This window comes from Athene cunicularia (genome assembly GCF_003259725.1).
Source record: "Athene cunicularia isolate RWA chromosome 6 unlocalized genomic scaffold, athCun1 chr6_part1, whole genome shotgun sequence".
NCBI classification, from domain to species: domain Eukaryota; kingdom Metazoa; phylum Chordata; class Aves; order Strigiformes; family Strigidae; genus Athene; species Athene cunicularia.
In genome coordinates, this window is record NW_020799105.1 from 26,062,853 (window position 1) to 26,089,132 (window position 26,280).

The window sequence follows — 26,280 nt, forward strand, 5'->3', positions numbered from 1 at the left end:
TTAGCGCTTTAAGTAGACCACTTTAATCGCGAGTCTTCCTACAATCCATGGACCAAGAATTTGTCTTCACCCTTTATTCCACAACACGCTGTTACCTAAAAATGCTGTTCTCAGCCAGTAGTATTTAATAACAAGTCATCTTTTGAATTCCAGTTCTGTCAGACAACAGAAGAAAACAGAGTGTTATGCCACTGGAAAGTAAATTGCACTATCTTACTGGATATAACAGATGAGTGACTCTGGAGACAGGGTGGTGTGTGTGAGAATTGCGATGTTAGTGAACTTTTGGGTCTTTCTCTCTCTCTCATAAGTGGTAGAGCATGACTCCTCACAGTGAGGAGGCCCAGATTTACAAGTGAATAGCTATGTTTTTAAAAAAAAAAAAAAAAGCTCCAGATGATCTTCAGGCTTCACAAAAGTGGTCATGTCAAATGATGTCTTCTCAGTTTTCTGCAGAGAAGAGAATCTGGTCTGCCAGCTAACATGAATTTAAATCTGTAATTTTTATCATGGTTTCACATTTTGTTTCTTTTTTCCTCACACATGCACTTGATGGGTTAATGAAACTGCAGGGGCAGGAGGAGTATGAATATAAGTCCAGAAATGTTTAGCATTCTGAGAATTATCAAAAGGATATCAATTTTTTTGCAAAGTAAACTAAGAAGTGGTTCATGAATGCCTTATTTCACTGTCAGAGTTCATTCTGTATCTAGCATCTTCTTCCTGACTCAGACACGTAAGAGAAACTTAGGACAGTCTTGACAGAAAACTACAGAGCTGTAGCTTTATGGGTGTTAAGGGGAAAAAACCCTCAATACCAGTGAAAGATGGCAGGTGGAATATTAAACAACAGGTTAGAAAATCCTTTAAAAGACTGAGCAACCACTAGACTACAAGAGAAGACAAATTACTAGGTGTAGCTGGATGATATTTTGATTAAAACATGAAGCTGCAGGAATGCTTAGCTTATGAGTGAAGGATAAACAGCTTGGGTCGGCAGTATCAGTTGCAGGGTTGTAAGGTGGGAAGGCAGACTGAAACATTTTGAGCAGTGGAAATACAGAAAAGAGTACAAGCCTTTACATCTACAGTGTGGGTCTGTGAAGGGTGAGAGCCGCTGCCGTTTGTCTCTACGCAAGGGTGGGTGTTACCTGTTCACCCAGGAAATCTCGGATACGGTTCCCGTGCACGCTCATTACCCTGCCCTTTGCTGAGTATTTTAACATCTAGTGGAGAAGCTTGATCAGAAATGGCAAAACCCACCAAAAAAAAAAAAAAAAAAAAAAAGGAAGATGTGAAAACTGTAACTGGCTGAAAAATGGTATTTACCCATCATGTTAAGACTTTTATTAACTTAATGAAAATACAATGAAAAGCATGACAATGAACTGCTGAGAAAAAAACGAACTGAATAACAATCAATTAATTAAATATAATTCCAGTAGGAGAAAGATTATTGGAATTACTATTCGAGAGGTTAAAAAAAAATAATACTGAGGCAATCCATTTGCAGACAGAATACTGGATTATGTCCTGAATATTATAAATAGACTCCATAAGTTCCCATTGCTTGTAAGAAAAGGCACAGCAAGCCTTGGCAAGCATGAAGGTAACGTTTATTTCTGTCTTCAAGTTCAGCTTTACTACTCTCTTTTCTTGCTGCTGCTTTATCCTTTCTTTGTACTAATACCTCTAGACAACTACATGCACTTTAAACTCAGTGGAGACGGTTGGTTTTTTAAATATAATTCAAAGGACTTCCAGCATCACATTACAATCTGGTTACATTGAAAAGAAAATACAAACCTACCTCAATGAGGGAATTGCGCTAACTGTCTCTTACAAGATGCAAACTCCTAGGTGAGTGTTAAATCAGCTGAGCAGGTTCGGGGGGTTTGGGCTGGCCCTTGGAACAGGATTTAGGAGCTCTTGGACACCTCGGTGAGCCCCGGGGGCTTTGGCTCCAGGCGGGACCTGGCAGCCTTTCTGAGAGAAACACTCGTCTGTCGTTTGCCACGGGCTGACTTCGACCAGCTTCTGCTGCTCCTGGGGCTGTGCCGTGCTAGCCAAGGCGCCGCGCTGCTGCGGAACCGCCTCACGTGCCCCGTTCCTGCCCTCGGCTGACCTCAGATCTCTTCCAGGATTAAAATTAGCTCAAAAAGCAGAGTTACTTTGGATGGAGTTAAACTGTACCAGGTATTTAAAGGCAATTCAAGTCATTTTGCAGGTTATTGGAGTATTAGGGCATAAAAAAATGTTAGACCTGATGGATACTGTAGGTTAGCAGAGTGCTTAGCAGCGTAAGCTGGAAGAAATTGATCTGAGCAAAACTGTACCACCTTTGGTTTATTTTCCTGTCTTCCCATACATCTCACTTCTGTGTTAACTCTTCCAATGAATCATAAAAGTGGAAATCTAAAAATTGAGTGTATGAAGTGGCATATTCTAAAAAAGAGGTGGTTTTGTGTAACTTCTATGTGTATGTATGTTGTCAAGTGAGTATTGATAGCTTTGAAGTGCAGCTCACATTTCAATACAATTCAGAAATAGAAATCTGATTTCTGTCAACTGTTAATTAAGAAACAGTATTTTAGGAAATCTTTTAGGAGCAATAACAGCAATACCAATCTTAGACCATCCTCACTGCAGAGTAACACCAGTCTTTCATGGGCTGGTCTGGCAGTCGTAGTGGGAAAAATCTTCATTCACCTGGAAGCAAATCGGTGAAAGGTACAGAAAGGAGAGAGGAGGGAGAGGTTGAAGACTGGCAGCCAGTGCTGAAGCCAGAAACCTGCAGTAAATGCAGTTCTGCTCCTGCTCGCCTGCCCCGACACGTAGCGGCTGAGGCTGGGAGCACAGGGCCTGCCAGCGGAGCTCTGCTCTCCCCCGGTGTGACAGCTGTAGCCATCCAGGTTGGAGAACTGTCAGACTTTACACTAACTGCTTCCCCTCTGCCCGCCCCAGAAGCCTTTTAATGCAGGTAGACACCACTGGTGATGTCTGGGGAGCGTTCTCTTCCAATTACTCTGTGACAAGCAGTTCTGCATCCCCCTGTGTCTGTAGCTTGTTAAGCTCAAACACGATTTTTTTCTCTTAAAAACGTTATTTGTATTATTTACTGTTCAGCAAGTGTTAGCCTCTAGATTTCTTCATTCTCTCTGATAATCTGTTCCCTCTAACAGGTCACTTATCTTTTTTCTTTTGCTAATCTTACTTGCTCCTTTTACATTTCTTTATTTGGCTCTGAGGCGATGCTTCCTTGCCTCTCTCTGTGCAGGCCCCGACCACGTTTTTCACCAGTCGTACCTGGGGGTAGCGCGTTGTCACTGTTCGTCCTGCTGTCACGTCTTGCAGTTCAGCACCACGTGCTGGGGAGATCCCAACGTCTGATTTCCAGGCTGATTTAGGAGCACATAACCTGCATTTACCCCCTTCGATGCTCTGCTTCATTCCCATCAACTGGAGGAGACCATGCAACGTCTCCCACAGCTTTCTGCAGCTGCAGAATGAAAGGCTCTGTAGAGTAGCAGCGTGTGGCAGGGGGAAAGGTGTGTCACCTTTGATCTTGATTACAGGCACAGAAACGTTCTTTCTATGTTTAGTTTCCCCTGGCAATCTCCCTTACAGTTTATGCCAGCCGTCTGGCTTTGGTCCAGACCCAGTCTTTGCCTCTCAAAGCGTGAGCCTCTTCAGAGAGTTTCACAGTACTCAAAGCAGTTCGTCCTTTGGATCTCCAGAGCAGACCATGGAAAAGGTGCTGTGTATGAAAAATATTTTTCAAGGGGAGGGACAGGAGGTGGGATCATTAACACACGTTTTGTTATCAGTCTGTGTGCTGAATGTGGTGTGTTGTCCATTACATATTTGGAAAATTAAGTTAAAATCCCCTAGAAGTAGCCTAGATCCCCTAGAGCAGTCCCCTTTTTAGACCATGTTTGAAAACTGACAGTTTGACTTCCTTCTTCATTAAATGTTAAGAGGAGTGGCTTTCGACAAAAGTCTTTGAATGGCTTCAAAAAATGAGGGAGAACTTGATGTTGCTTGTGTCTAGTTAGTGCTAAGCATGAACTTCCAGTTAGCAGGTTCATTGATCTGCTGGGTAAGCCATGAAGTAACTCTGTTTTTCCAGGTTTTGGATTTTAACCGAAGTAGCAATGCGCAGCCAGCTCAGAGAGGAAAAGTTCACGGTAGCTAATTTTAGGCATATAGTTTAGCTGTTCTGAATCTCTTCGCGTTCTCCATTACCTAAGCAGAGAGCCCAGACGTGGAGATCGGTGTCAGTTAGAAATACCTAGTATGAATCCTTTGTGGGATTAAATTAGTTTGCAGGTCCAAGCTTGCTGTCATCTCAAAATCCAAACAAATGTTGGTCTCTGTCATCCCGTCCCCCTTTGCCTCCCGGTGTAACTAACCCAGGAGGCTTTGGAGATTGGAGAACTTCAACAGAATTATGACAAGTTTTGTGATACGGGGAGGTTAATATTCAGCAGTGATGTTAAAAGGCTTAGAGCACTTAGAGTGAATTTTGAAACGTCCATCCAGGCTTACAGGGCAGTCTCCTGAGTCACTGGGAGTTTTTCCCACTGCGTTGCTATTATAAAGATGGGTATTCGTAGCCTTCTGATGTGTTGGGAGGGTGTTTACTACCCATGGAAGTGCTTAGAGATTTTAGATGTGGGGATTCTGCAGAATCATAGTTTAGTTGCCAGCAATGCTTTTAATATAGTAGCTTTGAAAACAGGTAGGAGTTTACTACTCTGTATGTAGACTGTTACTAAGAACTCCTTTCCAAAAGTGAGGTTAAACAATTTTTCATTTCTGGAAAGAAATATTGCCAGACTAATATCTTACTGTAAAGCCCCAGGTCTTGCTGCTCTCCATGGTTCACAGGAGGAAAGTTTACCTAGCTATTTCCAGAAGAGAGTCCTAGCCACATTGGAACAAAACTGGAGGGACAAACCTCTCTGTTTCCGGAAAATCATAATCACCAAGGTTGTGTGTGAGAAGAGTGCGTTGGGATGCTGTACATGAGCAAATATCAGGATAGTTTGTCTTTCCTCACCCCCATTCCATTGTGAGTTATTTTGCTCGTATGGAGAAAAGGCTGAAATATTCTGCTGGGAAATAAGACTGGTGCTTGTGCACATAAGAAAGAGATATGACATATAATAAAAAAGCTTTAAAAATTCCAAAGTTAATGCGATGATGAAGAACCTTTGGTTTTTTCCTAAAAGTTTTAAGCTGCCTTGGAAGTAAAGAGTGAATGTAAATGGATTAAGTATGTTGAGCAGAACATGGAGTGATGGTTTGGGATGAATTTTGTGGTTTATCTCTACTCTTGTAATTTTTTTCATTTTACCTGCTTTGAGGTAGCATAGTGCTGAGGATACTGGGTGGAATTACTTTGGGGATTGATAGGTTCAGTTAAAGATGCCTGTAGGGAAAACTGATTTTAATTCATCCTTTTATATATTAAAAAAAAGTTGATTCATCAGATTCCAAATTTCTTAACTGAGAAAATATTTGAAAAAAGTTTCTAATACTTTTGTCCTGATGTCCCCCTCCCTGCTTACCTATTTCCATATAGCATGTTGACAACGTGCAATTTCAGTGCTGGTTGAAAATTTCAAGGTGCTTTTTCCAGTTGGTAGTCAATGAGGAAAGAGAAGCATTCTCCACTCCTCTCATCAGTTTACCTATGCATGTTGTTTACCTTCTCCCTGTGTGTTTTATCTTAAACTATAGAATTTGGCTGTTTTATGTTAAGGACTGTGGAAACATGGTAAAGGAACCCAACATGATGTTTGGATAGATGGCACTGCTAGGAAATAATAGTTGTGTCAGACAAATGGTGTTGACTTTACGTGCACGTTAAAGCAAAAATGGTGCAGAGTGTATTTTGAGCAAATGATTCAATAAAAACTTTGATAGTGTGCATGAGAGAAGTCAATAATATCTTTTTTCCCTTTTTGAAACTAAATGGAAATGTGGGGTTTGTGATTTTTGTTTGAAATAATTGTGTCTGTTAAGGAGTCACTTCTGCTGGGATGTTTACTGGTGTCTCAAAGGGTAAAAAATGATCCATGGTAGAATGGCTTGCAGATTTTTGTGGTAGTGGAATATTAGTTTTGCTACTGATAAACCTTTGTAACTTGAGGGCTACTTAATGTTTGAGTAGAGTACTGAAAATGTCATAGAATTACTCTATCAGGTCACCGATTGCTTACCTCATGGTTTGGGGTTTTTTTTACCCTTAGCTTACTGATTTCCCATAGTGTCTCAAAATTCCCCAGGGTTTTTTCCTGTGTATAATTGAGTGATAATGGGATGTAGGAATTTTGTTATTCTAGCACTATTGTCAGTCTTGGAGTAGAATTTCATTAAGATTCCATCTCCAGCGAGTTCACTAGCTTTCACATTTTAGTTCAAAATTCTTTGCTTGTGTCTTGACATTTGGTATTTGTAACTATAAAATTTCCTAGCCAGCCAGCCAGCCATTTGTAATGGCTTATAATTTATATATTCACACAATTTAGGCATGCTTTGGACATAAAACAAACATCTAATTGTGAAAATAATTAGCATGGATCAGTATTAAAGCCCAACAGCCATATTGGCCACATATGCAGAGATTTCTTTTTGTGACATTGAATCTCAATTCTCAAACATCTTGTTTTCCCCATGATTGTCAGGCAGGAGGAATAAGCTGCCTTTAAAACATTTTCACGATTACCAAATACATATGCAGATTGTTACAAAAAGGCCTTGTTTAGGTTTGGGGTTTTTTTTCTTAAGAAAGAAAACAGTTCCAAAATAACAAAAAGCTTTACGTGAACCAGTTCATCCACTTCTGTGTGTGTAATAATTCTTTGCCTGTCTGAGGACCCAGGCAGGGTCTGAGACATTACATCAGAGGAAGGTGGCAAGCTTTGGAAGAGCAAAGCAGTGTATCAGCATTGCAGGCTGACAAATTTTTTCTTATCTATCATAGAAAGTGTATTTTAGAAATGGTTAAAATTACAGACAAGGTACCCTGTACATTCCTTTGACTTGCCTGGGGTAAAACATCTGAACAGGATTCATTGGGCAATCGGTGAGGTAGAAGCTAGTCTTTTCATAACCATCTAAATTGTTTGTCCATCATCTCTTGGCCGCCTTTATTTCTAGTACAGGAAGGACAGGTGTTAGTATTGATAACCTGGTTTTAGTGTATCAGTAATTTAAGTTTTCCTTAACCTTGCAAAGAGGAACAGGGGCCCCGGTCACATGCAAGCTGACAGGTCTTGTGTCAGTGTTTAAACTTGGGCATTTTGCTCCTTGTTTTAACACCAAGGTTCGGTGCAATGTTATTGCTGTGCTCATGTGCAGGTCTAGATTTGACAAAGTGGATCTTTATGGTAAGTGGAAATGTGTAGCTTGTCTGATTATATATTTGGATTGAACACATTGTACCACTCTATAGTATTAAGGTTTTTATTTATGTATATGTGTGTATAAAAATACATATTTAAGGATGTGTGTGCGTACGTGTATGTATATATTAAGATTTTATCAGTGTTGTGCTACTAGAAGCTCATAATTCTAAGGCAATTTCTAAAGTAAGAGATCACTTAGTACTAGCGAAACCTTCATACCATCTGCTATTTTCTGTAGGTAACTGCTTAATTGCTGTAAATTCATTTTAGCAGTTTAGAGAAGGGAAGGATTTGGGGTTGGTTTTGTGTTTTCAGTACTCTCTGCATAGTCTGTTACAGAGGCAAATGGCCACATACCAGGAATTGGTGCAGAGAGAACAGGGGGATCAGTTTTTGTTCTGACAGCGTGCCTGGTGAGAAGCCTCGTGAAAATGGCTTGGGAGGGGTCAGCGCTGAAGGGTCAGGTTTGCCCGGAGCTCCGTGGCTGCTGACTTGAGAACTTGGAGGTGGTGGTCGCCGTGGTGGGCGGCAGGGTGCCTGCTGAGGAGCCCGTGAACGGGGCGGGAGGCGAGGTAGAAACAGGCCATGTGGGTAATTTTTAAAAGTGGGTCAGCTGAGGAGAGGTTGGTGTTTTCAGGAGGGAGTATGTGCAGCATGGGTGTGGGGTTTGTTCCAGTGGTTTGGGTCTGTTGAGGGTTTGGGATTAGCCACCATCCTGTTCTTTACTAAAATGAAATCTTTCCATAACGGTTTAAAGAAAGGGGAATGTAAAAATAGACATGTCCAGAAGCAGGTTAGTAACATATTTTTGAAGGCTGGAATAAATCTGTACAAAGATCTTTTTTAATAATTTTTTTTAATCAAAGAAGGTAAATCATGATCTTTATACACTAGGAAAAAACCTGCTTCAAGGGCATCTGTTAATAAAAGATGAAATATGAATTATAGATTGGGAAAACTGATTAAACTTCCTAATCACCTTTCTCATAAGAGTGGGGGATTCTTGCAAGGAATTTAAAAGAGCACATCAAAACCAACCCAGGGGAGTAGTTTTCATGTAGTCTCCAATTGCAAACTTTGAAACTAATTGATACCCTTTACTTTAAATCTTACAATTTTTATACCTGCGTCATATAATGAAATATTTGCATGGCTAGAAAGCAACATATGGATAAATGTTTACTTACAATTTTATGCCGAGTGGTTTGTTGGTTTTGTTACCATATGCCTAAAACCTGTCACAGACGTTTATAGCCCCTTATCTCTCTGCCCCTTGGTTAAAGATTGTTTAATGGCAATTATTTCTTTATTGCCACCTCCAAGGATTAATTGTGGCGTGCAGTGGTGAATAAATACCAGTTGTTTTCAAGGTTCAGTCCCAAGGGCTCTTCAGGGAGTTTAAACTGGAGGCCCCACAGTCTCTTCCTTTGCTCTCCTGTTCTCCGGCAGCAATCGTCCTCTTGCATAGGGCTGATGCTTCTGAACAGAATGGGTTCAGGAAGCTCAACTGGAAGCATTTTCTTCCGTTCTTTATTTTTGCCTTCCCTTTGGCAGAAGGGGGCTGCCCAGTTGAGGTTCCTGAAGGCTCAGCTGCGGGGAGAGGCGGCGCCGTTGGTCGGGGGCTCCGCCGGGGCTCTGTTCCTGCTGGAAGCACTGCCCGGGCACATCTTCCTCGGGCATGGCAGCATTTACTGTCTGCAGGGAGAGCACACAGTTTGGATTTTCTGCCGCTCTCTTATGATGGGAGGCCCTCAAAAGCGTGAACTGAGAAACAAGGAAGTGTTGTAGATTGTAAATAAAGTTCTGTCAGACTCTGAAACATGGCTTAATTTCTGAGTACTGTTGGTGTCAATCAAGAAGTTGTATTGTTGCATTAATACAAGTTGCAGTTTTGGTTTGTGTTCACGTCTTGAAACATCTTGATTTGCTTTACACATTACAGTGCTATTTTATTTCTGTTCTGTTTACAGCTGATATTATTTCAACAGTTGAATTTAATTACTCTGGTGATCTTCTTGCAACAGGAGACAAAGGTGGCAGAGTGGTTATATTTCAAAGGGAACAAGAGGTCAGTGACTTGAAAAACAAAAGTGCTGTTACTACACTGTTCTTGTGTTGCACAGTCTCTCTTCATCTTTTCATGCCATGAGGTTTAAATGGTTGCATTAGCCAAATTCCTAAATATCTGCCTTGTGCTAAACTTGGTGGGTTAGTTTGGTGGTGGTTCCCTTCCTTCAAAAAAAAAAAAAAAAAAAGTCCCAAAAATACAAGTGAGTTCTTTATGTATGTACCTAGTGTGCTCAGTATAATTTTGCAGGATTGCCTTTGGGCTTTCTCCTAAACTTTACACTTGATGAGGTTGATCTAAGACAGACTGTAGTGCTTTTGAAGATAATGTAAGAAAAGTTTATTAAAAGGGATACAAGTTAGGCTGCAAGGACAACGGGAAAGATTCGTTGAAAAACTGAAGGGTTAAACGTCTGATGTGTTTTGGGATCGTATGAATCAAAACCAGTGGGAACAGCTACCTCTCCAGAAACACTGGGGAGGTTTCAGTTCCGAGGGTAGGAAGACTCTCCCTCCGACAGTTGCGCAGCTTTTCAGCTGGCTCTTTGCAGCGGTACTTGGTGGTGTGATACCGCGATAATGTATTCTGTCCCTTCATCAGGGCAGATACATCACTGAGCTTTTTCTGTCCAGAGAAATACTGTGTATTGGAAAAGTGCACTAAATGCTGAAAATTAATTGTCACGCTTTGTCGTGTCTGGGAGCAATCTGGAATGGATGTTCTTTAAAATCAATACTCCACGTGGCAGTTCTCCCCCTCTCCCCGCCACTGAAGAGCATGTTTCTCCTTTCCTTTGAAGAGCTGATGGGAATTTGAGCCTTTGGTTACAAGCCTTCTCCGGGATCAGAAATACCAAAATTGATTGTGGAATTTTAATTCAGCTTGTTTGTGCATGCAGTATACTAATCTTCAGAGCTGTGGCTTTTTTCAGCAGAATCCCACTTCTTTCGCTGTGTGGCTCAAATGATGCTCAGTTAACAAACAGCTGTCTGATATTTTGCATTTCATCCCCACTGCGATATTATTTATAAAACATTTTCCCAGAGGTGACTTACCAGTTAAACTGGGTGGATTTTGAGAGGTAGTGAAATGAAAATACTATTGCTGAAAAAGCTGCTGATATATTATACTACTACACCTAGACAGCTCATAGCTCATTTATCATTTAGTCTGCTGTATAGACTTAACTAAGGCACAGAGAGATCAAGGTCAAAAGTGTCCACCTGCTCAGGATCTGACTTTCTCGATGCTTGTTTAGAGTGGAACTATTACTGGTTGGCTTTCAGCTGTCAGTGCTCAGTTGTTCTGTAAGTCAAAACCCAGCTGTCGCGTCATTTCCTCATAGTGTAGAAAAAAAAAAAGTCAGACTGTTCATACAGGAATATTCAACTGTCTCCTTGGGAGCACGCTCACACTGTAGGGAGGAGTTGGGCATAAGGGTCATTTCTGTTGTCATGTGCAAAGCTGCAGAATTTCTGGAGGGGAGGAAAAAACCTAAAATAAGCATGCAATACCTTAATAAAATGTTACAACCAGTGCTTTTAAACAGTGTGGACTTTTAGACTAGGTTAACTAGGTTAATAACAACTTAGGATAGTTATAAAATTTCCCGTGCAGTTTAATTTGGGAAGGTGGGCTGTAGTGCTGTGTATCCTGCCCTGAACTCATCTGGCATTATTTCAGCTGATTATCCCAATGAAATGTGTGAGTAAAGAGTGAGACCACTGCCTAATGCCAGAAAAGGCAGCTTCCGCAAAACATGGGTGGCAAGGTAGTGTAGATAACTATACTGAATAGTGTCAGGTGAGGGAACCCTCTCCAGAATGCTTAAGTTAAACAACAAGTAGGGAATAAAATAATAGAAAGTCTGAGTTAACTAAAACTTCATACTTGTGAGACACTGCAGGAAAAAAAACCCTAGCTGAAATAACTTCTCAACATTGCCAAGTTGAGCGTGGACGCGTAAGGGTGCCAGTGCCAGGGTTGCCTTGGCAGCCGTAGGTTGGCCCAGCAGTCCCCAGTGGTGTGTGGCACTACTGGTTTTTCCCCAGTAACGTACCACCAGCCCGCATGCGGGTGGGCTCTGCCTGCACCAATTCTTGCCTGCCTTGGCGAGGGATTTTCAGCTTCTCGAGTGATTTCCGACTGTGTTTTGGGGAGTTTGTTTTTTCAGCAGTTCTGGGTGCTGCAGCTCTACGAGGGGGGATGTTCTCCAAACATGAACTGCTATCTAGCAAAAACTTACCTGAAAAGCCATATAACTAGTTGCCTCAAATCTGATACTGCAGAGCAGTGGATACTTGTGACTTTGATCTCTGTTCCCTTCTACTGCATCTACCAAGTGAGGATAATACAAAGCAGTTTTCTAGTTCTGAGAGGGGAGAAGTTGTCAGTGTGTTTGTAAGAGTCTTTGGTACGTCATGACGAGCATTACAGAACAGCTTAGATGAAAATGTAATTCCAGCCTTCAAGTTTTTATAATAAAAAAGGTTGTCAAAGCTTAATTATAAACCTTGATGCCACTCGTGGACACAGCATGTTTTAAAATGACTAGAAGAGGAGATAGATCTGATGCTCATACTTGATCTTGCTGTGCCTTCAGCAGAATGACTTTGCAGTTGTGTTTTTATAAAAAATGTTATTTCATTACTCCATGTCCTGTGTCCTTTAACATTTGCCTCCTAGTCTGGAAACCCCACGTTATGTCCATATGCGGTGATTAGAGGAATGAGTTTTGGGAAAGGGTGGGGATGGAAATCGGGTGAAGTGCAGAAACTAACGACATGGAGTTGGTGGTTTAGAATTTAGGACCCAGCTAATTTCTCTGCTCCCGTTCTGTTGAAACCCCTTGGGAGAGGTGGTGTAGCCGAGACCTCCCCAAGCGAACCCAGGAACCCCTCTGGGGAGAGCATGCCTCTGTGCGGGGCTCCGATACGCTGTGTGCTGCCAGTACACACACGGAGAAAGATAAGTTTTCAAAAAGGAAATCTGCAGGGTTGCTAAACTAGATACAGTATCATCAAAATGTAAAATTCATCATGATCTGTTGTAAAAAGTTTACTTTCTAACTGACATTTCTTAGTCATTACTTTGTATGTACAATTTCTAATGAACCGAGTAACATCAGCTTCAAGAAATATTGTGTTTCCTTGCAGAATAAAAGCCGTCCTCATTCTAGGGGAGAATATAATGTTTACAGTACCTTTCAGAGTCATGAACCTGAGTTTGACTACTTGAAAAGTCTAGAAATTGAGGAAAAAATTAATAAAATTAGGTGGTTACCACAACAGAATGCTGCTCATTTCCTGCTGTCTACAAATGGTAAGGACACTTTATTTTTGCACGAAGAATTTTTTATGTCATTTAAATATTATCTCACCTGTGATCCACTGGGGGGGGCGGTTTTCTCTGTTTTGGGGTTGTTTTAATGTCTTCTCTAATTACATGTTTTCATTGTAATACCCTGGAAATTACTGGTTTCTGTACGTAAACATGCGAAAGCCGGAGCAGAGGAGGCACAGTTGGGGCTGTGTGCTCTGTGGGCACAGGGGCCATGCTCTCGGGTGACACACCCTCTCATCTGCCTCACAGTTTTTGTATAAACAGGTTCCCAGTATGCTGAACTCTAGCAGAAGTCTGAATTTGACTTGATCATCCTAATTTTGAAGTTTAATGTTTTTGTGAACCCAGATGAATTTTTAATAAACCCATTTGGAATTGAAACACCGTGGTTACGATGCTCTTCCTGCTTTTCCAGTAATAAACATCATGTGTGCTTTGAAAAGCAGCTGTTTAAAAGACAACAGCCGCTCTAGGAGGAGTGTAGTTACACCATTTTCACTGTCTTCCTCTTAGAATACATAAAAACGGTGAAAAAATTGCAAGTTGGAAATTGCAAGTTTTGGTGCACTTTGGGTTTTTTATTTCTTGCAGTATTTTAGCAGTGGTACTAGGTCTGTGGGAGTGTAGGGCTGTCTCGTTTTGATACACCATGGAGCAAGCTGTAAAGGTAAATGCAGAACTGTGCATGGAAGAGCTTGCTCTTACTGTCAGAGGAATGTGCTTGTTCCTAAAAGTTTGGATCACTTTTTGCCTTGTACTTACATGACTCCGGGTAAGGGCTGATAATCCTCCCTGCCACACAAAATTTTAAAAGTAGGAATGACTTCAGTCTGCTGGGCTCTGAAATGGAAATAATCTTGCACTGATTTAAGTCCTGCTAAACTTAAGGCAGTCTTTACAGCGTGTCATCCTAAATGCTTTAAAGGTAGGCAGCAGTCTGGGGGGGCGAGGTTTGGTTCCAGTTAGCTGAGGATCTCACTCAGCACATACTGACTTTGCCCTCGGAAGGACTTTGCCTGGGAGGGCCTGGAAGTCCACGGAACCCTGACACGTGCTCACACAGCCTTTGCTGTCTCCTGCAGGCACCTGGGACAAACTTGGTTTTCCTTAAGGTAGATAGTGCACGTAATTCATGAGTTTGTTGGGGTTTTTTCCCTAGTATTTGCCTGTTAAAAATAATTCATATTCATACAGGCCTTATTGGTGAGTTTTGGTAACGGGAGTGTGAAACTTCCCTTGTGAAGGGTCACTTTGGCGAACGGCAGGCGCAGGGCCTTACTGTTCAGGCAGAAACTTGTATTTTATTCAACCTGAACACTGCATTGGAGTTAAGATGGAATCCATCCTTTTTCCCCTCTCCATTTACTGATACGTTCATGCATTTCCCATCCACAGCCTCCAAGTGCATGTGACTGGTATATTTTTTGTTTGTTTTTCATGTATCAATTCTGCTAAACAATATAGCTGAAGGCCAAGTACTTCAAGTGTCCATAGGGAGGGCTCCACGTTCTCTATTACGGTGGTGTTTAAAGGACTCAGTCAGGGTCCTTTCTGTTGCAAGCAGTGGAAACCTAGATAGATAAATCATATCCACTCTGCTGACTCCATTATTCAGTGATTTTTATTTTGAATTTAATTCATTCTCAAGCATCTGAATTTTTGGTTTTAGATAAAACTATTAAATTATGGAAAATAAGTGAAAGGGATAAAAGAGCCGAAGGTTATAATTTAAAAGATGAAGATGGAAGACTTAGGGATCCTTTCAGAATCACAGCACTACGGGTATGTTTCTGCTCTTTGACTTTAAATATCTTTTTGCATGCACTTCTCTAGCTTTGTACTACCAAAGTTGTCAACTGAAATGTGTACATTAAAAATTATGTTCTGGTCAGAGTCATTGAAGACTTTTATGAAAACTTAAGACTCTTCATCATTTATATATATATATATATATGTGTGTGTGTGTGTGTGTGTGTGTGACTTAAATAAGGTTCCTCTGGAAAGCTTGAGGCAAACTTTCACGATTATAGTATTATTGGCTTCCCAGTAGTTTGTTGTTTGGTTGGCATTTTTTTACCTGGAGCATCTTAGCATCTAATAAATGGATTTGAAATTTTAACTGTTTTTTTAGAATTAACATATTTTGATCAAGACATCCTTCATCCACTCAGGATATTCAAATTGTAGAAAAAGATATACTGATTTATTGACAGCAATAAAATACAACAAAATGTTGTTATTCAAGCCTGAAAATACAGCATTTTGGAGTCTCTCTGGCTGGGGCTGCACGACTCTGCAGTCAGTTCACGGAAGGCTCATCCTGCTCTCCTCTTAAAGTAGCCCAGTGTCTTAGCACAGCGCAGGGAAGCGCAGGGACCATGTTTGTCTGTAACACGCTGAGTCCCCTTCCCGGTGGAACTGGGGTGCCTGTGCTGGTCACCAGTAAAGGCCAGGAGGCGCTGGGGTGACCCTTCTCCTCCCGGACGCTGCTCGGAGAGACTGGCAGGTAGGGGTCTTCTGCATGGCTGTGTGAATTTAGGAAGAATTTGGCTTTGATTGTAGTGATAATATTTTTTTTTAACTCAATATTGCTCATATTTAACTTGTTTGGTCTTTTTTCTAAGAACAAGACTTAAAAATTTAAGCAGGGTGCTGGGAATTCTATGGTCAGGTAGAAGGTGGGTTTATTAGAGGCAAGTTCTGAGCGACTGGAAAAACTAATGTGTACTTGAACACTTGATGTTCTTCCACTTGCTCAGCGAGGTAGCGGTAGGGTGAGTTCTCTGAACTTGGGATCACTTAAAGCAGGAGCTCAAGAAAAGAAATCATGCAGGGTAGGGGTTTTTCTTGGGGTTTTTATGTTGCTGTTACCGTAAATAGGAATTGAACTGAGGCTCCTGCTACTTTCAAAGCCAGCACCACTCTTGAGGCTGGAAGGGACTATAGAGTTGTGGGTCTTTTGTTGGGTTTTTTTGTCTTGCTTTTGCTTCAATTGAATATGAACTGAAGCTTTAGGTACACGTGAGCCTAATGCATGCTCACGTGGGAAGGGAAACCCGCTTCCTCTGCAAAGTGTCCTTCTATTCAGCGTGTGAGAGCCGAGATCTGATTGAGTGTTCTGATGAGAATACCGAAAACCACGGAAATCAGTTACACAGTGCCTTAGCCCCGTGGCTGGGAGCAGGGCACGGGTGGAATGCTGGGCTCTCAGCCTTGCCCTCAGGAGGAGCAGACCACCCGTCTGGGAGCAGGGAGAGCCCGCAACGTGCCGGAGGGTTTCACAAGGTGCCGGCTGCACCGCTGAGGGGCTCCGCCGGCTGCCTCGCTAAACGCTGCCGTACAGTCAGGATCCCCCAGCTGAGTGGGGGGAAGCAGCAGAAAGCAAGAACCTCTCTCTTCAAAGTCAGTCCTCTAAATGTGCTGCTTTTCTGGGGAAGGAAGGCTGGGCTGAGCTGCAGAGCTTGCCAGGCACTATGTTTTCCAAGAAGAGGTGATGGAATGAACCAAGTCTGAGCAACGGGTGGCAGGAGAGGAAAAACCTGACCTAGAGTTACCTCCATCTGTGAAAATGATCAGGTTTTAGAGATCTAGAGTATATGTATGTACCTTGGGCTGTTTCTGCATGCTTTGTTACACAAGTATCATCCCCATTTGCCTATAAAGAGGCAGAGATGGGGGAGAAGCAGCACTTCAGAGCTGCATCCTTTGCCTAGAGACCGTGGCGTTTCTAAGTACCACTCCTGATAATTCCCATTAATGCATTTTTGATCTCACAACCAGGCTAGGAACACTCACTTGGTGTGATAGGAAAATTGCCTAATAAAAAATAATGGATTCATTTTAATCATTACAGCTTGATGTAAACAGACTGTGAGATACAAACATGGTGAAAGCAATTAGAGAGCTCTTGGATTAATTTGTTTCTTGTTCCAGGAAGACAGATTATCTTGGACACTGTGGTAACTTTTTTCTTGGGTGGATGATGTCAGTTAGTGTTCTGTTGAACCGTGCGTGCTGGAACAGCCGAGGACGTCCTTGGGCAACCTTAAACTAGTCACTTGTGGTCAGTGAGGAGGAGCTGGAGGGAGCCTTAGCCCGCTCAACCCCGACAAGCCACGTCACCTCAGATCAGCTAGCTGTGGAAACGGGGCATCCACGGGCTCCCACCATCGTCCTGACTGCTCGGGGAGAAAACTGGGGAATTTCTTTGCAAACTGTTCTAACCAGTTTCACAAGCACCCCTCTTAAGATACGGGGGTCACTTTGAAGAGCTTGTTTCAAATTGTCATCATCTTCAGATTCCATTCTACACGTACACCGTTTCCCTGCCGGGTGAGATGCAAAGCTGCTGTGTGACAGTCACTTCTGTGGCAGCAGTGTCTGAGGCTGGGTCTGGGCAGTGATCAGAGGCAGCACCCACAGGCTCTTTTATTACTTCTCTTGCTCAGTGGGTTTGAAAAGTGTTTAGTCACTAAATCAAGAGAAATCTGTGGTGGGCAATTAATATCTGGTGAATCAGAAATCAGTTTTGTGCCAAAAGTGACTGTTCTTTTTCCTGTTTCAGGTGCCAATATTGAAACCCATGGACCTAATGGTAGAAGCAAGTCCCAGAAGGATATTTGCAAATGCACATACTTACCACATAAACTCTATTTCAGTAAATAGTGATCATGAAACGTACCTTTCTGCAGATGACCTAAGAATTAACCTATGGCATTTAGAAATCACAGATAGAAGTTTTAGTATCCTTTTTTTATTCTCTGCGAACACTGGGACACCTCCAGATTGTGTATGTGTAAGAGAATCTCTTTAATTTTACTAATTAGAGTAGATGTTTGAATCTAGATCTTAAACCTCCAGACTTTAAAATACAGGATTTTAACACAGTGAAAGGAAGCCTTCAGGTGCTCTTATTCATTCTTGAGTGCAACCATTCTTGTAATGGAAAACTGCTGGTAGAAACATCACAGATGGTTTGATTTCTAAAGAGAAATTGAGGAATTTTGCGAGCATCCTTTATTTGCGGAGTTCAGTTGACGTAAATAAGAGTTGAAAGATTTGAAAAGCAGATCCTTTGTTACTGTCAATACTTCTTTCCAAAGTTCACGGTCACTGACACCTCTCTTGTGGAAAAAAATTGAAATTTGTTTTCTATGTCAGATGATATCGTTAACTGCAGAAATAATTTTCAAATCTTTTTGCAAGCCTGCGTATCCAAAGCTAATAGTATGTCCTACACAGACAAATTTGCAGTAAAATAGAAGTTGCAGAAGTACTGAATATTGAGTAGGTGGTTTGCCATTCTCTAAAGCTGTAGGTAAGTAGATGAAGTGTGTTCAGTGTTCAATAGGAAGTGTTAAGGAGGCTTGAGAGGAGTCTGAAGCTATCTCCAGCATCTGCTAAAGCCGATTTGGAAAATCTGGATGATTTTTATTGTTATTTAAATCTGCTCTGGTCACATCACCTTTTGTAGACTGCATACAGTGGAAATTAAGATCTTGCCCTGGTTTCTACCTGGTATTTTTAACACTTTTCAATAACTATCTGCTGGAAGCGATTTCAATGAGAAGTGTTACGTGCCTTTACAAAACCTTCCCAGATATTGTAGATATTAAGCCTGCTAACATGGAGGAGCTGACGGAGGTGATTACTGCTGCAGAGTTCCACCCTCATCACTGTAACGTGTTTGTCTACAGTAGTAGCAAAGGAACGATTCGGCTCTGTGACATGCGCTCTTCGGCCCTCTGCGACAGGCACTCCAAATGTAAGTTGGGGCACGTCTTTGCTTGATGGGTTTCTGGCAAGATGGAGTGTCAAGGAGTTCTGCTTATAAATAAACATACGAGTTCTGCTTATTGGTAAAGAGCATACAAGGTAAGGGTGGTAGTTTTGTAGAATGGAACATTTTAATTGTCTTGTTCTAGGCCATCCACAAGCAGAAGTGTAGCATGAGACAATTGACGATCTGACTCTGCTCCTGTTTACCCATTTATGCATCATAAAGTGATGGGAACAAGTGCTTTTGGCACCAGTGAGACCTGTCTTCTGTCCAGACTCAGTCTTGGTGCTTCTCAAAGGTATCTGCTTATCAAATGCCAGTTCAGGGCAGTTTATTCACCTTTGTGCGTTAGAAGCTGGGCTGATGCTGCTGGAATCCATTTACTTTGTGACCATTTGCAGCTCCTAGGATAGAATTAATTCTTAAGAACACGCGCTGCGTTTGAAGCGACTTTCCAGGGCTGAGAGGTGAATGCTCTGTAGCCTGCCGAGCCACGTAAACTGCCGTAGGTGAGGAAAGCTTTGCTGAAGTGCCAGGGGTAACTGCCCGTGCCTTGCACGCAGCCTCTCGTGTCTCGTTCACTTCTGCAATAGCTGTGATTAGTTACTGTGACTAGTCCTGAGGGGTGACTTACCGTACTGATCCCTGCAGGTAAGCTCACGGTAGCGCAGACGAGCATTTCTTGTCGGTGAAAGGAAATGTCCGTGCAACAGGCAACGTAGAATGCTAGGCCACTTCATCTACGTGACTTAGTGTTGCATCAAATTACTCAGAAGTTCTTTATTTTTTAACTGCTTGTCACTGAATAACATCCTGTTAAAAGGGGTCTATTCAAAACCAAATAATTCTGGGTGGCTCCCACCCAGAATTCACGAAACGTTGACTTCAGAGACTGACTCTTCAGTTTAAATAATGCATTTCTCCATCTGCTTTCCAAAACCATACAAATTGCATTTCAAGTGTAGATACTAATATTTCATTTCAGTAGGCTGTGTTGTACAACTTTTGTTCAGATCTAAAGAAAAGTATGTTGAACAGTAGTCTCAGAATGCCTGGGTCACGCGTTAAGATGCTGCCTTTGGGATGCTGATGTTTTCATCTGCTCTTGTTCAACGTGATTTGTAGATCAGTTGTAATGGTTACTGTACCCATGCGCTGGTTTTTAACTTTTTTTTTTTCTCACAAGACCTGTGAACTGTGGTTTGCCGATGCTGTGCTCCAGCTGAGAATGTTGGAGATAGGCATCTAGCAGTCTGAGGACTGAGAGCATAACATTGTTTAAAAAGAGATTATTTATGAAAAGCATTTAACAGCAACTCTCTTTGAAAAGAAACTAGTATATTGATTTAAAATTTTCCAAGTACCAAAAAATGTTCGAAGCTGTAAAACTTGGTGTTGGTTTCATTTGTAATTGTGTCTTCTATCTGCAGTTTTTGAAGAACCTGAAGATCCTAGCAGCAGATCATTTTTTTCAGAAATAATATCATCGATATCTGATGTAAAATTCAGTCACAGTGGTCGATACATGATGACAAGAGACTACCTTTCTGTTAAAGTCTGGGATCTCAATATGGAGAACAGGCCTGTAGAGACCTACCAAGTATGGGGTTCAAGTTTCCTTAAAGAGCTCTTCTTTTCCCTTTTTTTCTTTCTCTTTATATCTAATACCGATTTAAATGTTCCAAAAAGGTTCATGAGTACCTTCGAAGCAAGCTTTGCTCCCTTTACGAAAATGACTGCATCTTTGACAAATTTGAATGCTGCTGGAACGGTTCTGATAGGTAAGTCGGGGGGTTCGTTTTGGTTTGGGTGGTTTGTTTTTCCTTCAGCGTTCAGAATTGGGTTTCCAGTCTTGAAAGCCATAAGCAGTACGTTAAGGATGTCATTAGTTACAGTCAAACCAACTGTTTGGTTTATTTGTGGGGTTTTGGGGGGGTTTTTTGCAAAAAGACTTAATTCTTCAAAAAGAAAGTGGAATAAATTTTTGTCAGTTTGCTTCTAATGTGGATTATTGTTGAAGTTTTATACAGGCATGACTGGCTGTTTCAAGCCATGAAACTGCGACTCGGTTTCATTCTTAAAGTGCACACAGGAAGATGTGTTCAGTGTCTGGGGGTTGAACCCCGCCGAGTTTTCTGCGGCTAAAGAGGATAAGGCTGTGTTCGACAACTGCTCGTATTGGTTGCCAGCAGTGGAAGTGCAGGCCTTGCCTGCAGGTTGTAGAAGCATCCTTGTGAGATGGCAGAGCCTCTGTATGGGCACAGCTGCTCTGGGTCCCCTGTCACTATCTGTGGTGACCTTGGCTACCTGGTAAAATGCTTTCAGAAGCCACGGGTGAGGTTGTGGCAGATCTGGACCTTGTATCTGGATGCTTTGGGTTGAGTTGCCTTGGGGATTCTTACTTTCTGATGTAGAAGACTTGTCCCTGGTTTAGGTATTTCAGATATGTGTCTGCTACCAAGTGCTTGCAAGCTGTTCAGTGAAAAGGTCTCAGTTTTGATTTGATGGCAGCAGGATCAGCCTGCAAAACAAGATTTGCCCTAAATCTACCCAATATTGAAGAACAAGAGACGTAGTTGAGTGATCAGGGAAGTCAGATCTCAGCTGTGCCCAGGAGGCAGCGGGGGCAGTGCCACCGGCCTCCCTGGCTGCGCAGGACACGCACCTGCTCGCTTCTGAACTTGGCTACCCAAAGGCTGCGAGTGGCTTTGAGTTACTGAGGGGAGAAATCGGACTGCATCAGTCAGTTCACAGAACGAAAGCTGCGTGATATTTACGGTATCTGACATCAAAGGCATAAAAGAAGTGGTGTGTGGTTTTCGCTCAGCTAAAATGCAAACAAACTGGCCTTTATTTCTGTTTTTTCCAAGCAACTCCAGTCAGTCTTTTTTGGAGGGGAGGGGGGGGAAATCAAAGCAAGGTCATCTCATTTGAACGTATTATAAGAACTTAAGGTTTCGTGGAAGTTGTGATGTTCACCTCCTTTTGAAAACAACAAAAAATTATTCTCTCGGTGTGTCCCTCAGCACAGGCTGAGCGCTCGGTGGCAGTGCCTCGTTCTCCTCCTGGCCACGGATTTTTTTTAACACCCCAAAGACAACGTGTGTCAGCAAATAAGGCAACAAGGGTGGGGTGGCTGCGGTTTTGACAATCTGTGGGACTTCTGCCATGGGGGAAAAAACGGCTTTTCCAGTTTGGTACAGAAAATAATGACCCATTTGGCCTCAATTTCAGGCGGTTTTGAGCACTACAAACCGGGGCAGTGAGATACATAAAAGCATTTTCAGATGCAAACTTTTCTCCCCCTTGTTCAAAACAAATTTGGCACCATAGAGAAGCGGAATTGTTTCCGCGGGGCTGCATCAGGCATTTCCACAGGGGGTTGCTTTTGCTGCCTCAAGAGATGAATCCACGGGGTGCTCGTGGTCGAGGCGCAGCGGGGTCAGGGCCTGGAGCAGCGACGTCCCGGCCCTGAGCCCGGCGTGCCAGAGAGACACGGGGGTGCAGCACGGGCTCTGCAAACCTAACAGGATTTGCCTTTCTTCCGCTTTTAAACAGCGCCATCATGACCGGATCTTACAACAATTTCTTCAGGATGTTTGACCGCACCACGCGGCGGGATATCACGCTAGAAGCCTCCAGGGAGAGCAGCAAACCTCGTGCCATCCTAAAGCCGCGTAAAGTCTGTACAGGGGGGAAAAGAAAGAAGGATGAAATAAGCGTTGACAGTCTGGACTTCAACAAGAAGATCCTCCATACAGCGTGGCATCCCATGGAGAACATCATTGCTGTAGCTGCCACCAATAATTTGTATATATTCCAGGACAAAATTAACTAAAGATGACTTACGTGGGGACAGAGTCGTCGTCTTGCATAGTTAAGCTCAGTTGTTTATCTGTCAAAGAGAAGGCCTTGTTGTCCTACCAGTGAAGAACATTGATGCACTTACTTCCCTTGAGATAAAGGAGAGGATCTGGCCTGGTTTTTTGAGTTCCTGGGGTAGTTCTGCCTCCGGGGAGGGCAGGGAGCGTCGGCCGCAGGTTTCTGGGAGAAACCCTCCAGAGGCAGAATCGATGGACAGTGCTCAATAAGGCCAATACTCAAAGCAAATGTATTTATTTAAGTCTGAGCCTTCCTTTCCAGTTTATAAGACCAAAAAATTTAACACCCAAGAAGAAAAATTGTCATAAAAATGTAATTTCTATCTCTCACGCTCTTTCTCTGCTGTAATATTTGGGCCTTTCAAAACATATATCGTGCTTAATGCCTGTAAACATTCCTCCTCTGGCCTGTATCTAGGCTTAGGTGTTTTTACCTTTGAGCACTTAGGTAGGTCTTGAGTTGGGCTCGTAGACAGGTTTCCATGAATATTTACTCACCAACTGTATCTATAACCACACCTTCTGGTGTAAACCACTTAATAAAATAACAAGCTATAAAAAGTGTTTTTAAATCTGAAGGTATGTATTCAGTCTTTTTATTTTTTTATTGCATGTAACTGAGATTGTGCAGAATAATTCTGGTGGGCAGATTTGACAGTGTTTGCCCCAAGACATTGATTTTTGGCAGACTAATACAAACTCTTTTGTGTAGTGTTTCAAATTCTAAATTTAGAGTTTCCATGAAATTGTCATTTAGTTTAAGTTGCACTGGTTTTCTTGTAAAACGCTATCTGTGTGCCGAGTAAGAGATGGGAAGGGTCAGCGTAAAGACAGCCACAGCCTTAACAGGAAGTGACCACCTCGCACAGAAGGGAAAACAAAACATTTAACAAATTTTCTTCTTTGAAGATAAAAATTCAGTTTATCTGATGCCTCTCAACGTTAGATAGAGACATACCTTACGTGCATTATGGTTTTTAACCTTTTTAGTATTTCTCATGAAGATAGAGTTTATTTTAAATATTTGGCATAATATATTGTGTTCATTGCAGTTCAAGCCAGCAAAAAAAAAAAAAATCTTGATTATGCCAAGCAGCAACGCGGCGTGACCCCTGCAGCACGGTCTGGCTGTAACAGCGAGATGGCGGAGAACACCGCGGCCACGACCTGCTGGTGGCTCCGGTGCTTGTAACTCTGTTCTTGCTAATTTTTTTTTAAGCCTTAGGTTTTTTGGGTTTGTCTTTTTTTTTCTTCCAAAAGAGGCCTAAAATGCATCAACCTTCTCGAGCAGCGGGGTGGGGACCCGCTCTGAGGGCGCCGCGGTGCGTTTCAGTGGCGCGGGGTCGCCGGCCCCTCGGCTCCGAAACCTGCCTGCGGGTCGGGAATTCTGCCTGCCCCGGAAGGACCCGCCGGTGGTTTACGCTGCTTGTTCCTTAAAGCGAAGGTGTCTGAGGGCTCCTGAACCACATCTGCACGGGCAAGAGCAAAGTGTCTCCGTCCCTCCCCTCCCGGTTCGCGGTGAGCTGGGAGCCGCCGCCGAGGTTCTGCCAGTGAAGTTTAAATTAACGAAGTCTCCTACTGTGTAGTGGTTGTGACACGATTGGAAAACCTTGAAACGTGGAACTTCCGGGTCAGGAAAGCGTCAGATTCGACCTTGTTCCTAAAATACGTACTAGAGCTAATACCACGGGGCTGTACATACTTGTTCAGTTATTTTGACCAAAAAGTTTAATAAATTTTAAATGTTTACCTGGACTCGCTCTGTGTACTCTGACAACTTTTTCTTCCGTTTGAGAGAGAATCGGCCAAAGGCGCCGGCCTGAAGGTTGTTTGTGTTTCCGTTTTGGAACGGTCACAGCTCTACCTGGGAAAGCTCATGTGCAGCAAACGGAGCCCCGCTCTCTATTTTTGATCTATTTTTTCAGCAAATGTAAGTGGAATATGAGTAAAAAGGAGGAGGACGGGATGAAATCCTCTGTTATATAACACGATTTGCTTGTACCGCTGCCAATTAAATAGTTTTTGACGATCCATTACATTCTGATCATTTCATTTGATCCCAGAAGTGCCGATTTGATAAAATTCCTGTGTTTTCAGGTATTTGCCCCACCGCACCCTGACTGGGGGCGGTTCAGGAGCGCTGTGCTCGTGCGCCCCCGCTGCCCTGGGGGGAGCAGTGGGGGTCCCTCCCTCACGCACCCGCGAATGTCAGCGACTTCCCCACGGAACTCGGCGGCGGCTGAGGAGGGAACGGAGAGCAGCGGGTGCTAGAAATGAGAGGTAAGGGGTCAGAGAGGTGAACGCTGGCGGGTCCCTCGGGCCGGGCACGCAGCCCCTCTCGTGCCCCAGGTGGTTTCTGTGAAACCTGGGAGGGTTTTTACTTAACCCCCCCGCCAGGATTTGGGCGTTACATCGTCAGACCCTTCCCCGAGCAGGGAGCGGCGTCCGCGAGAGCGGTCCCACTGCTCACGGGGTGAACTGGCCCCGCTGGGAGGAGGTGACGCCCCCGGCCCAGGTGTGAGCGGAGATGGCAGGAGTGGGGTTTCGGGTTAAATTCGGCGCTTGGTCGTCTCTGCTGAGCACAAGCCTGGCCTGGGGCTGGGGCGGCCCGGGGAAAGGCCAAGTGGCTCCAGGAGGGAGACCTTGGGGGTGCAGTGCGGAGCGGGCCGTGCGGTGTCAAGTTTTAGCCCCCAGGGGCACAACTGGGCCTGAGGTTCATTAAAGGGAGTTATAACGAGTTATTCTTGTCTCCCTTAAGAACTAAAGCTCCTTGGACTGGAAACGCGTTGTACTTAAAATGCTACTTTATGCCATGACTGTTTCGGGGGTTTTTTTAAAGAAACTAAGTTGAGTTGCAAAAGAATTTTCCATTTTCCCCGCGATGAAGCGTGAGAATCAAACGGCTTAACGCCTCCACTGCGAGGTTTCTCCATTTCTAGCACGTGAAGGCAGTTCTGGGCGTTTCCTTTTAGCATTTCTGTTTCTTTTGGACCACTCGTCCACTGCTCCCATGGCTGCAGAGAGGCCTGTGCACTTGAAAGCTGTTCTAAAAAATTGATAACTCTGAAATTTGTATGAGGCAGCTAGTACAGAAATCAATGTTCAAAAGGCCACAGAAAACCGGTGAGACGCCCTTGCCCAATAATTGGATCATGATGTCAGATATTTTACCGTTTTAATGGCACCATGATGACTAGAGCTTTTTTCCTGAGTTTTTTTTGTTTGTTTTTAATTAACTTTCCTTTTAACATGATTGAAAGAAGCAATTATTACATACAGAGCGGTTCTGCCTGGCTCCGGGCAGCCTAAGAATTTGCTGCTCAGTCACACCGTGCCCACCTGATGATCGTTTCTGGTGTTTCACAGATTGTTTTCCTGCGGTGGGTAGTTCAGGTGTTCTGAACCATGATCCTAAAAATGTCCCGGCTGCCCCATCCTTGTGCACCCGGGCGCAGCACCAGGCTCCCTGCTGCCGCCTTCCTGACGGAACGGTGACTCCCCGCCCAGATCCTCCACACAACCAGCATCTGCGTTTATTACCGTCCCCTTTCTCGAAGAGCTGAAAAATGCACAAACCCGTGGTGATGGCTTTAGGGAAAGCAGTGCACACCCGCACACCAAAAAGGCTGTTGAAACTGCGCCCGTCCGCTGCGAGATTAAGGACATGGGTTCAGATCCTCAGAGATAACGATGCATGTAATTAATTAAAATCAATGTAAATTAAGAATGAGTAAGAATGAAGCATGTAACTACCTCTAAAACCCTCACTTGTGCTTAAGATGAAAAACAAGTTGA

General features: G+C 43.1%; 1 protein-coding gene across 1 annotated transcript; it reads left to right on the forward strand.

Annotated features, from left to right (window-relative positions):
• The first annotated feature begins 1,603 nt into the window (after positions 1-1,603).
• On the forward strand, positions 1,604-24,438 carry PPP2R2D (protein phosphatase 2 regulatory subunit Bdelta). The gene is made up of 9 exons (XM_026851569.1): positions 1,604-1,609; positions 9,358-9,483; positions 12,639-12,804; positions 14,495-14,607; positions 17,390-17,567; positions 18,425-18,589; positions 20,035-20,204; positions 20,294-20,385; positions 22,163-24,438. The coding sequence occupies exons 1-9, from the start codon at positions 1,604-1,606 to the stop codon at positions 22,440-22,442; spliced, it is 1,296 nt and encodes a 431-aa protein (XP_026707370.1). The 3' UTR covers positions 22,443-24,438.
• The last annotated feature ends 1,842 nt before the right edge of the window (positions 24,439-26,280 follow it).

Bases quoted from the DNA above. Each gene is read 5' to 3' on its own strand.
- PPP2R2D (XM_026851569.1), top strand. The intron at 9,484-12,638 runs GTCAGTGACTTG...GTTTCCTTGCAG, and splicing joins TATTTCAAAGGGAACAAGAG to AATAAAAGCCGTCCTCATTC. The intron at 18,590-20,034 runs GTAAGTTGGGGC...TTCTATCTGCAG, and splicing joins CTGCGACAGGCACTCCAAAT to TTTTTGAAGAACCTGAAGAT.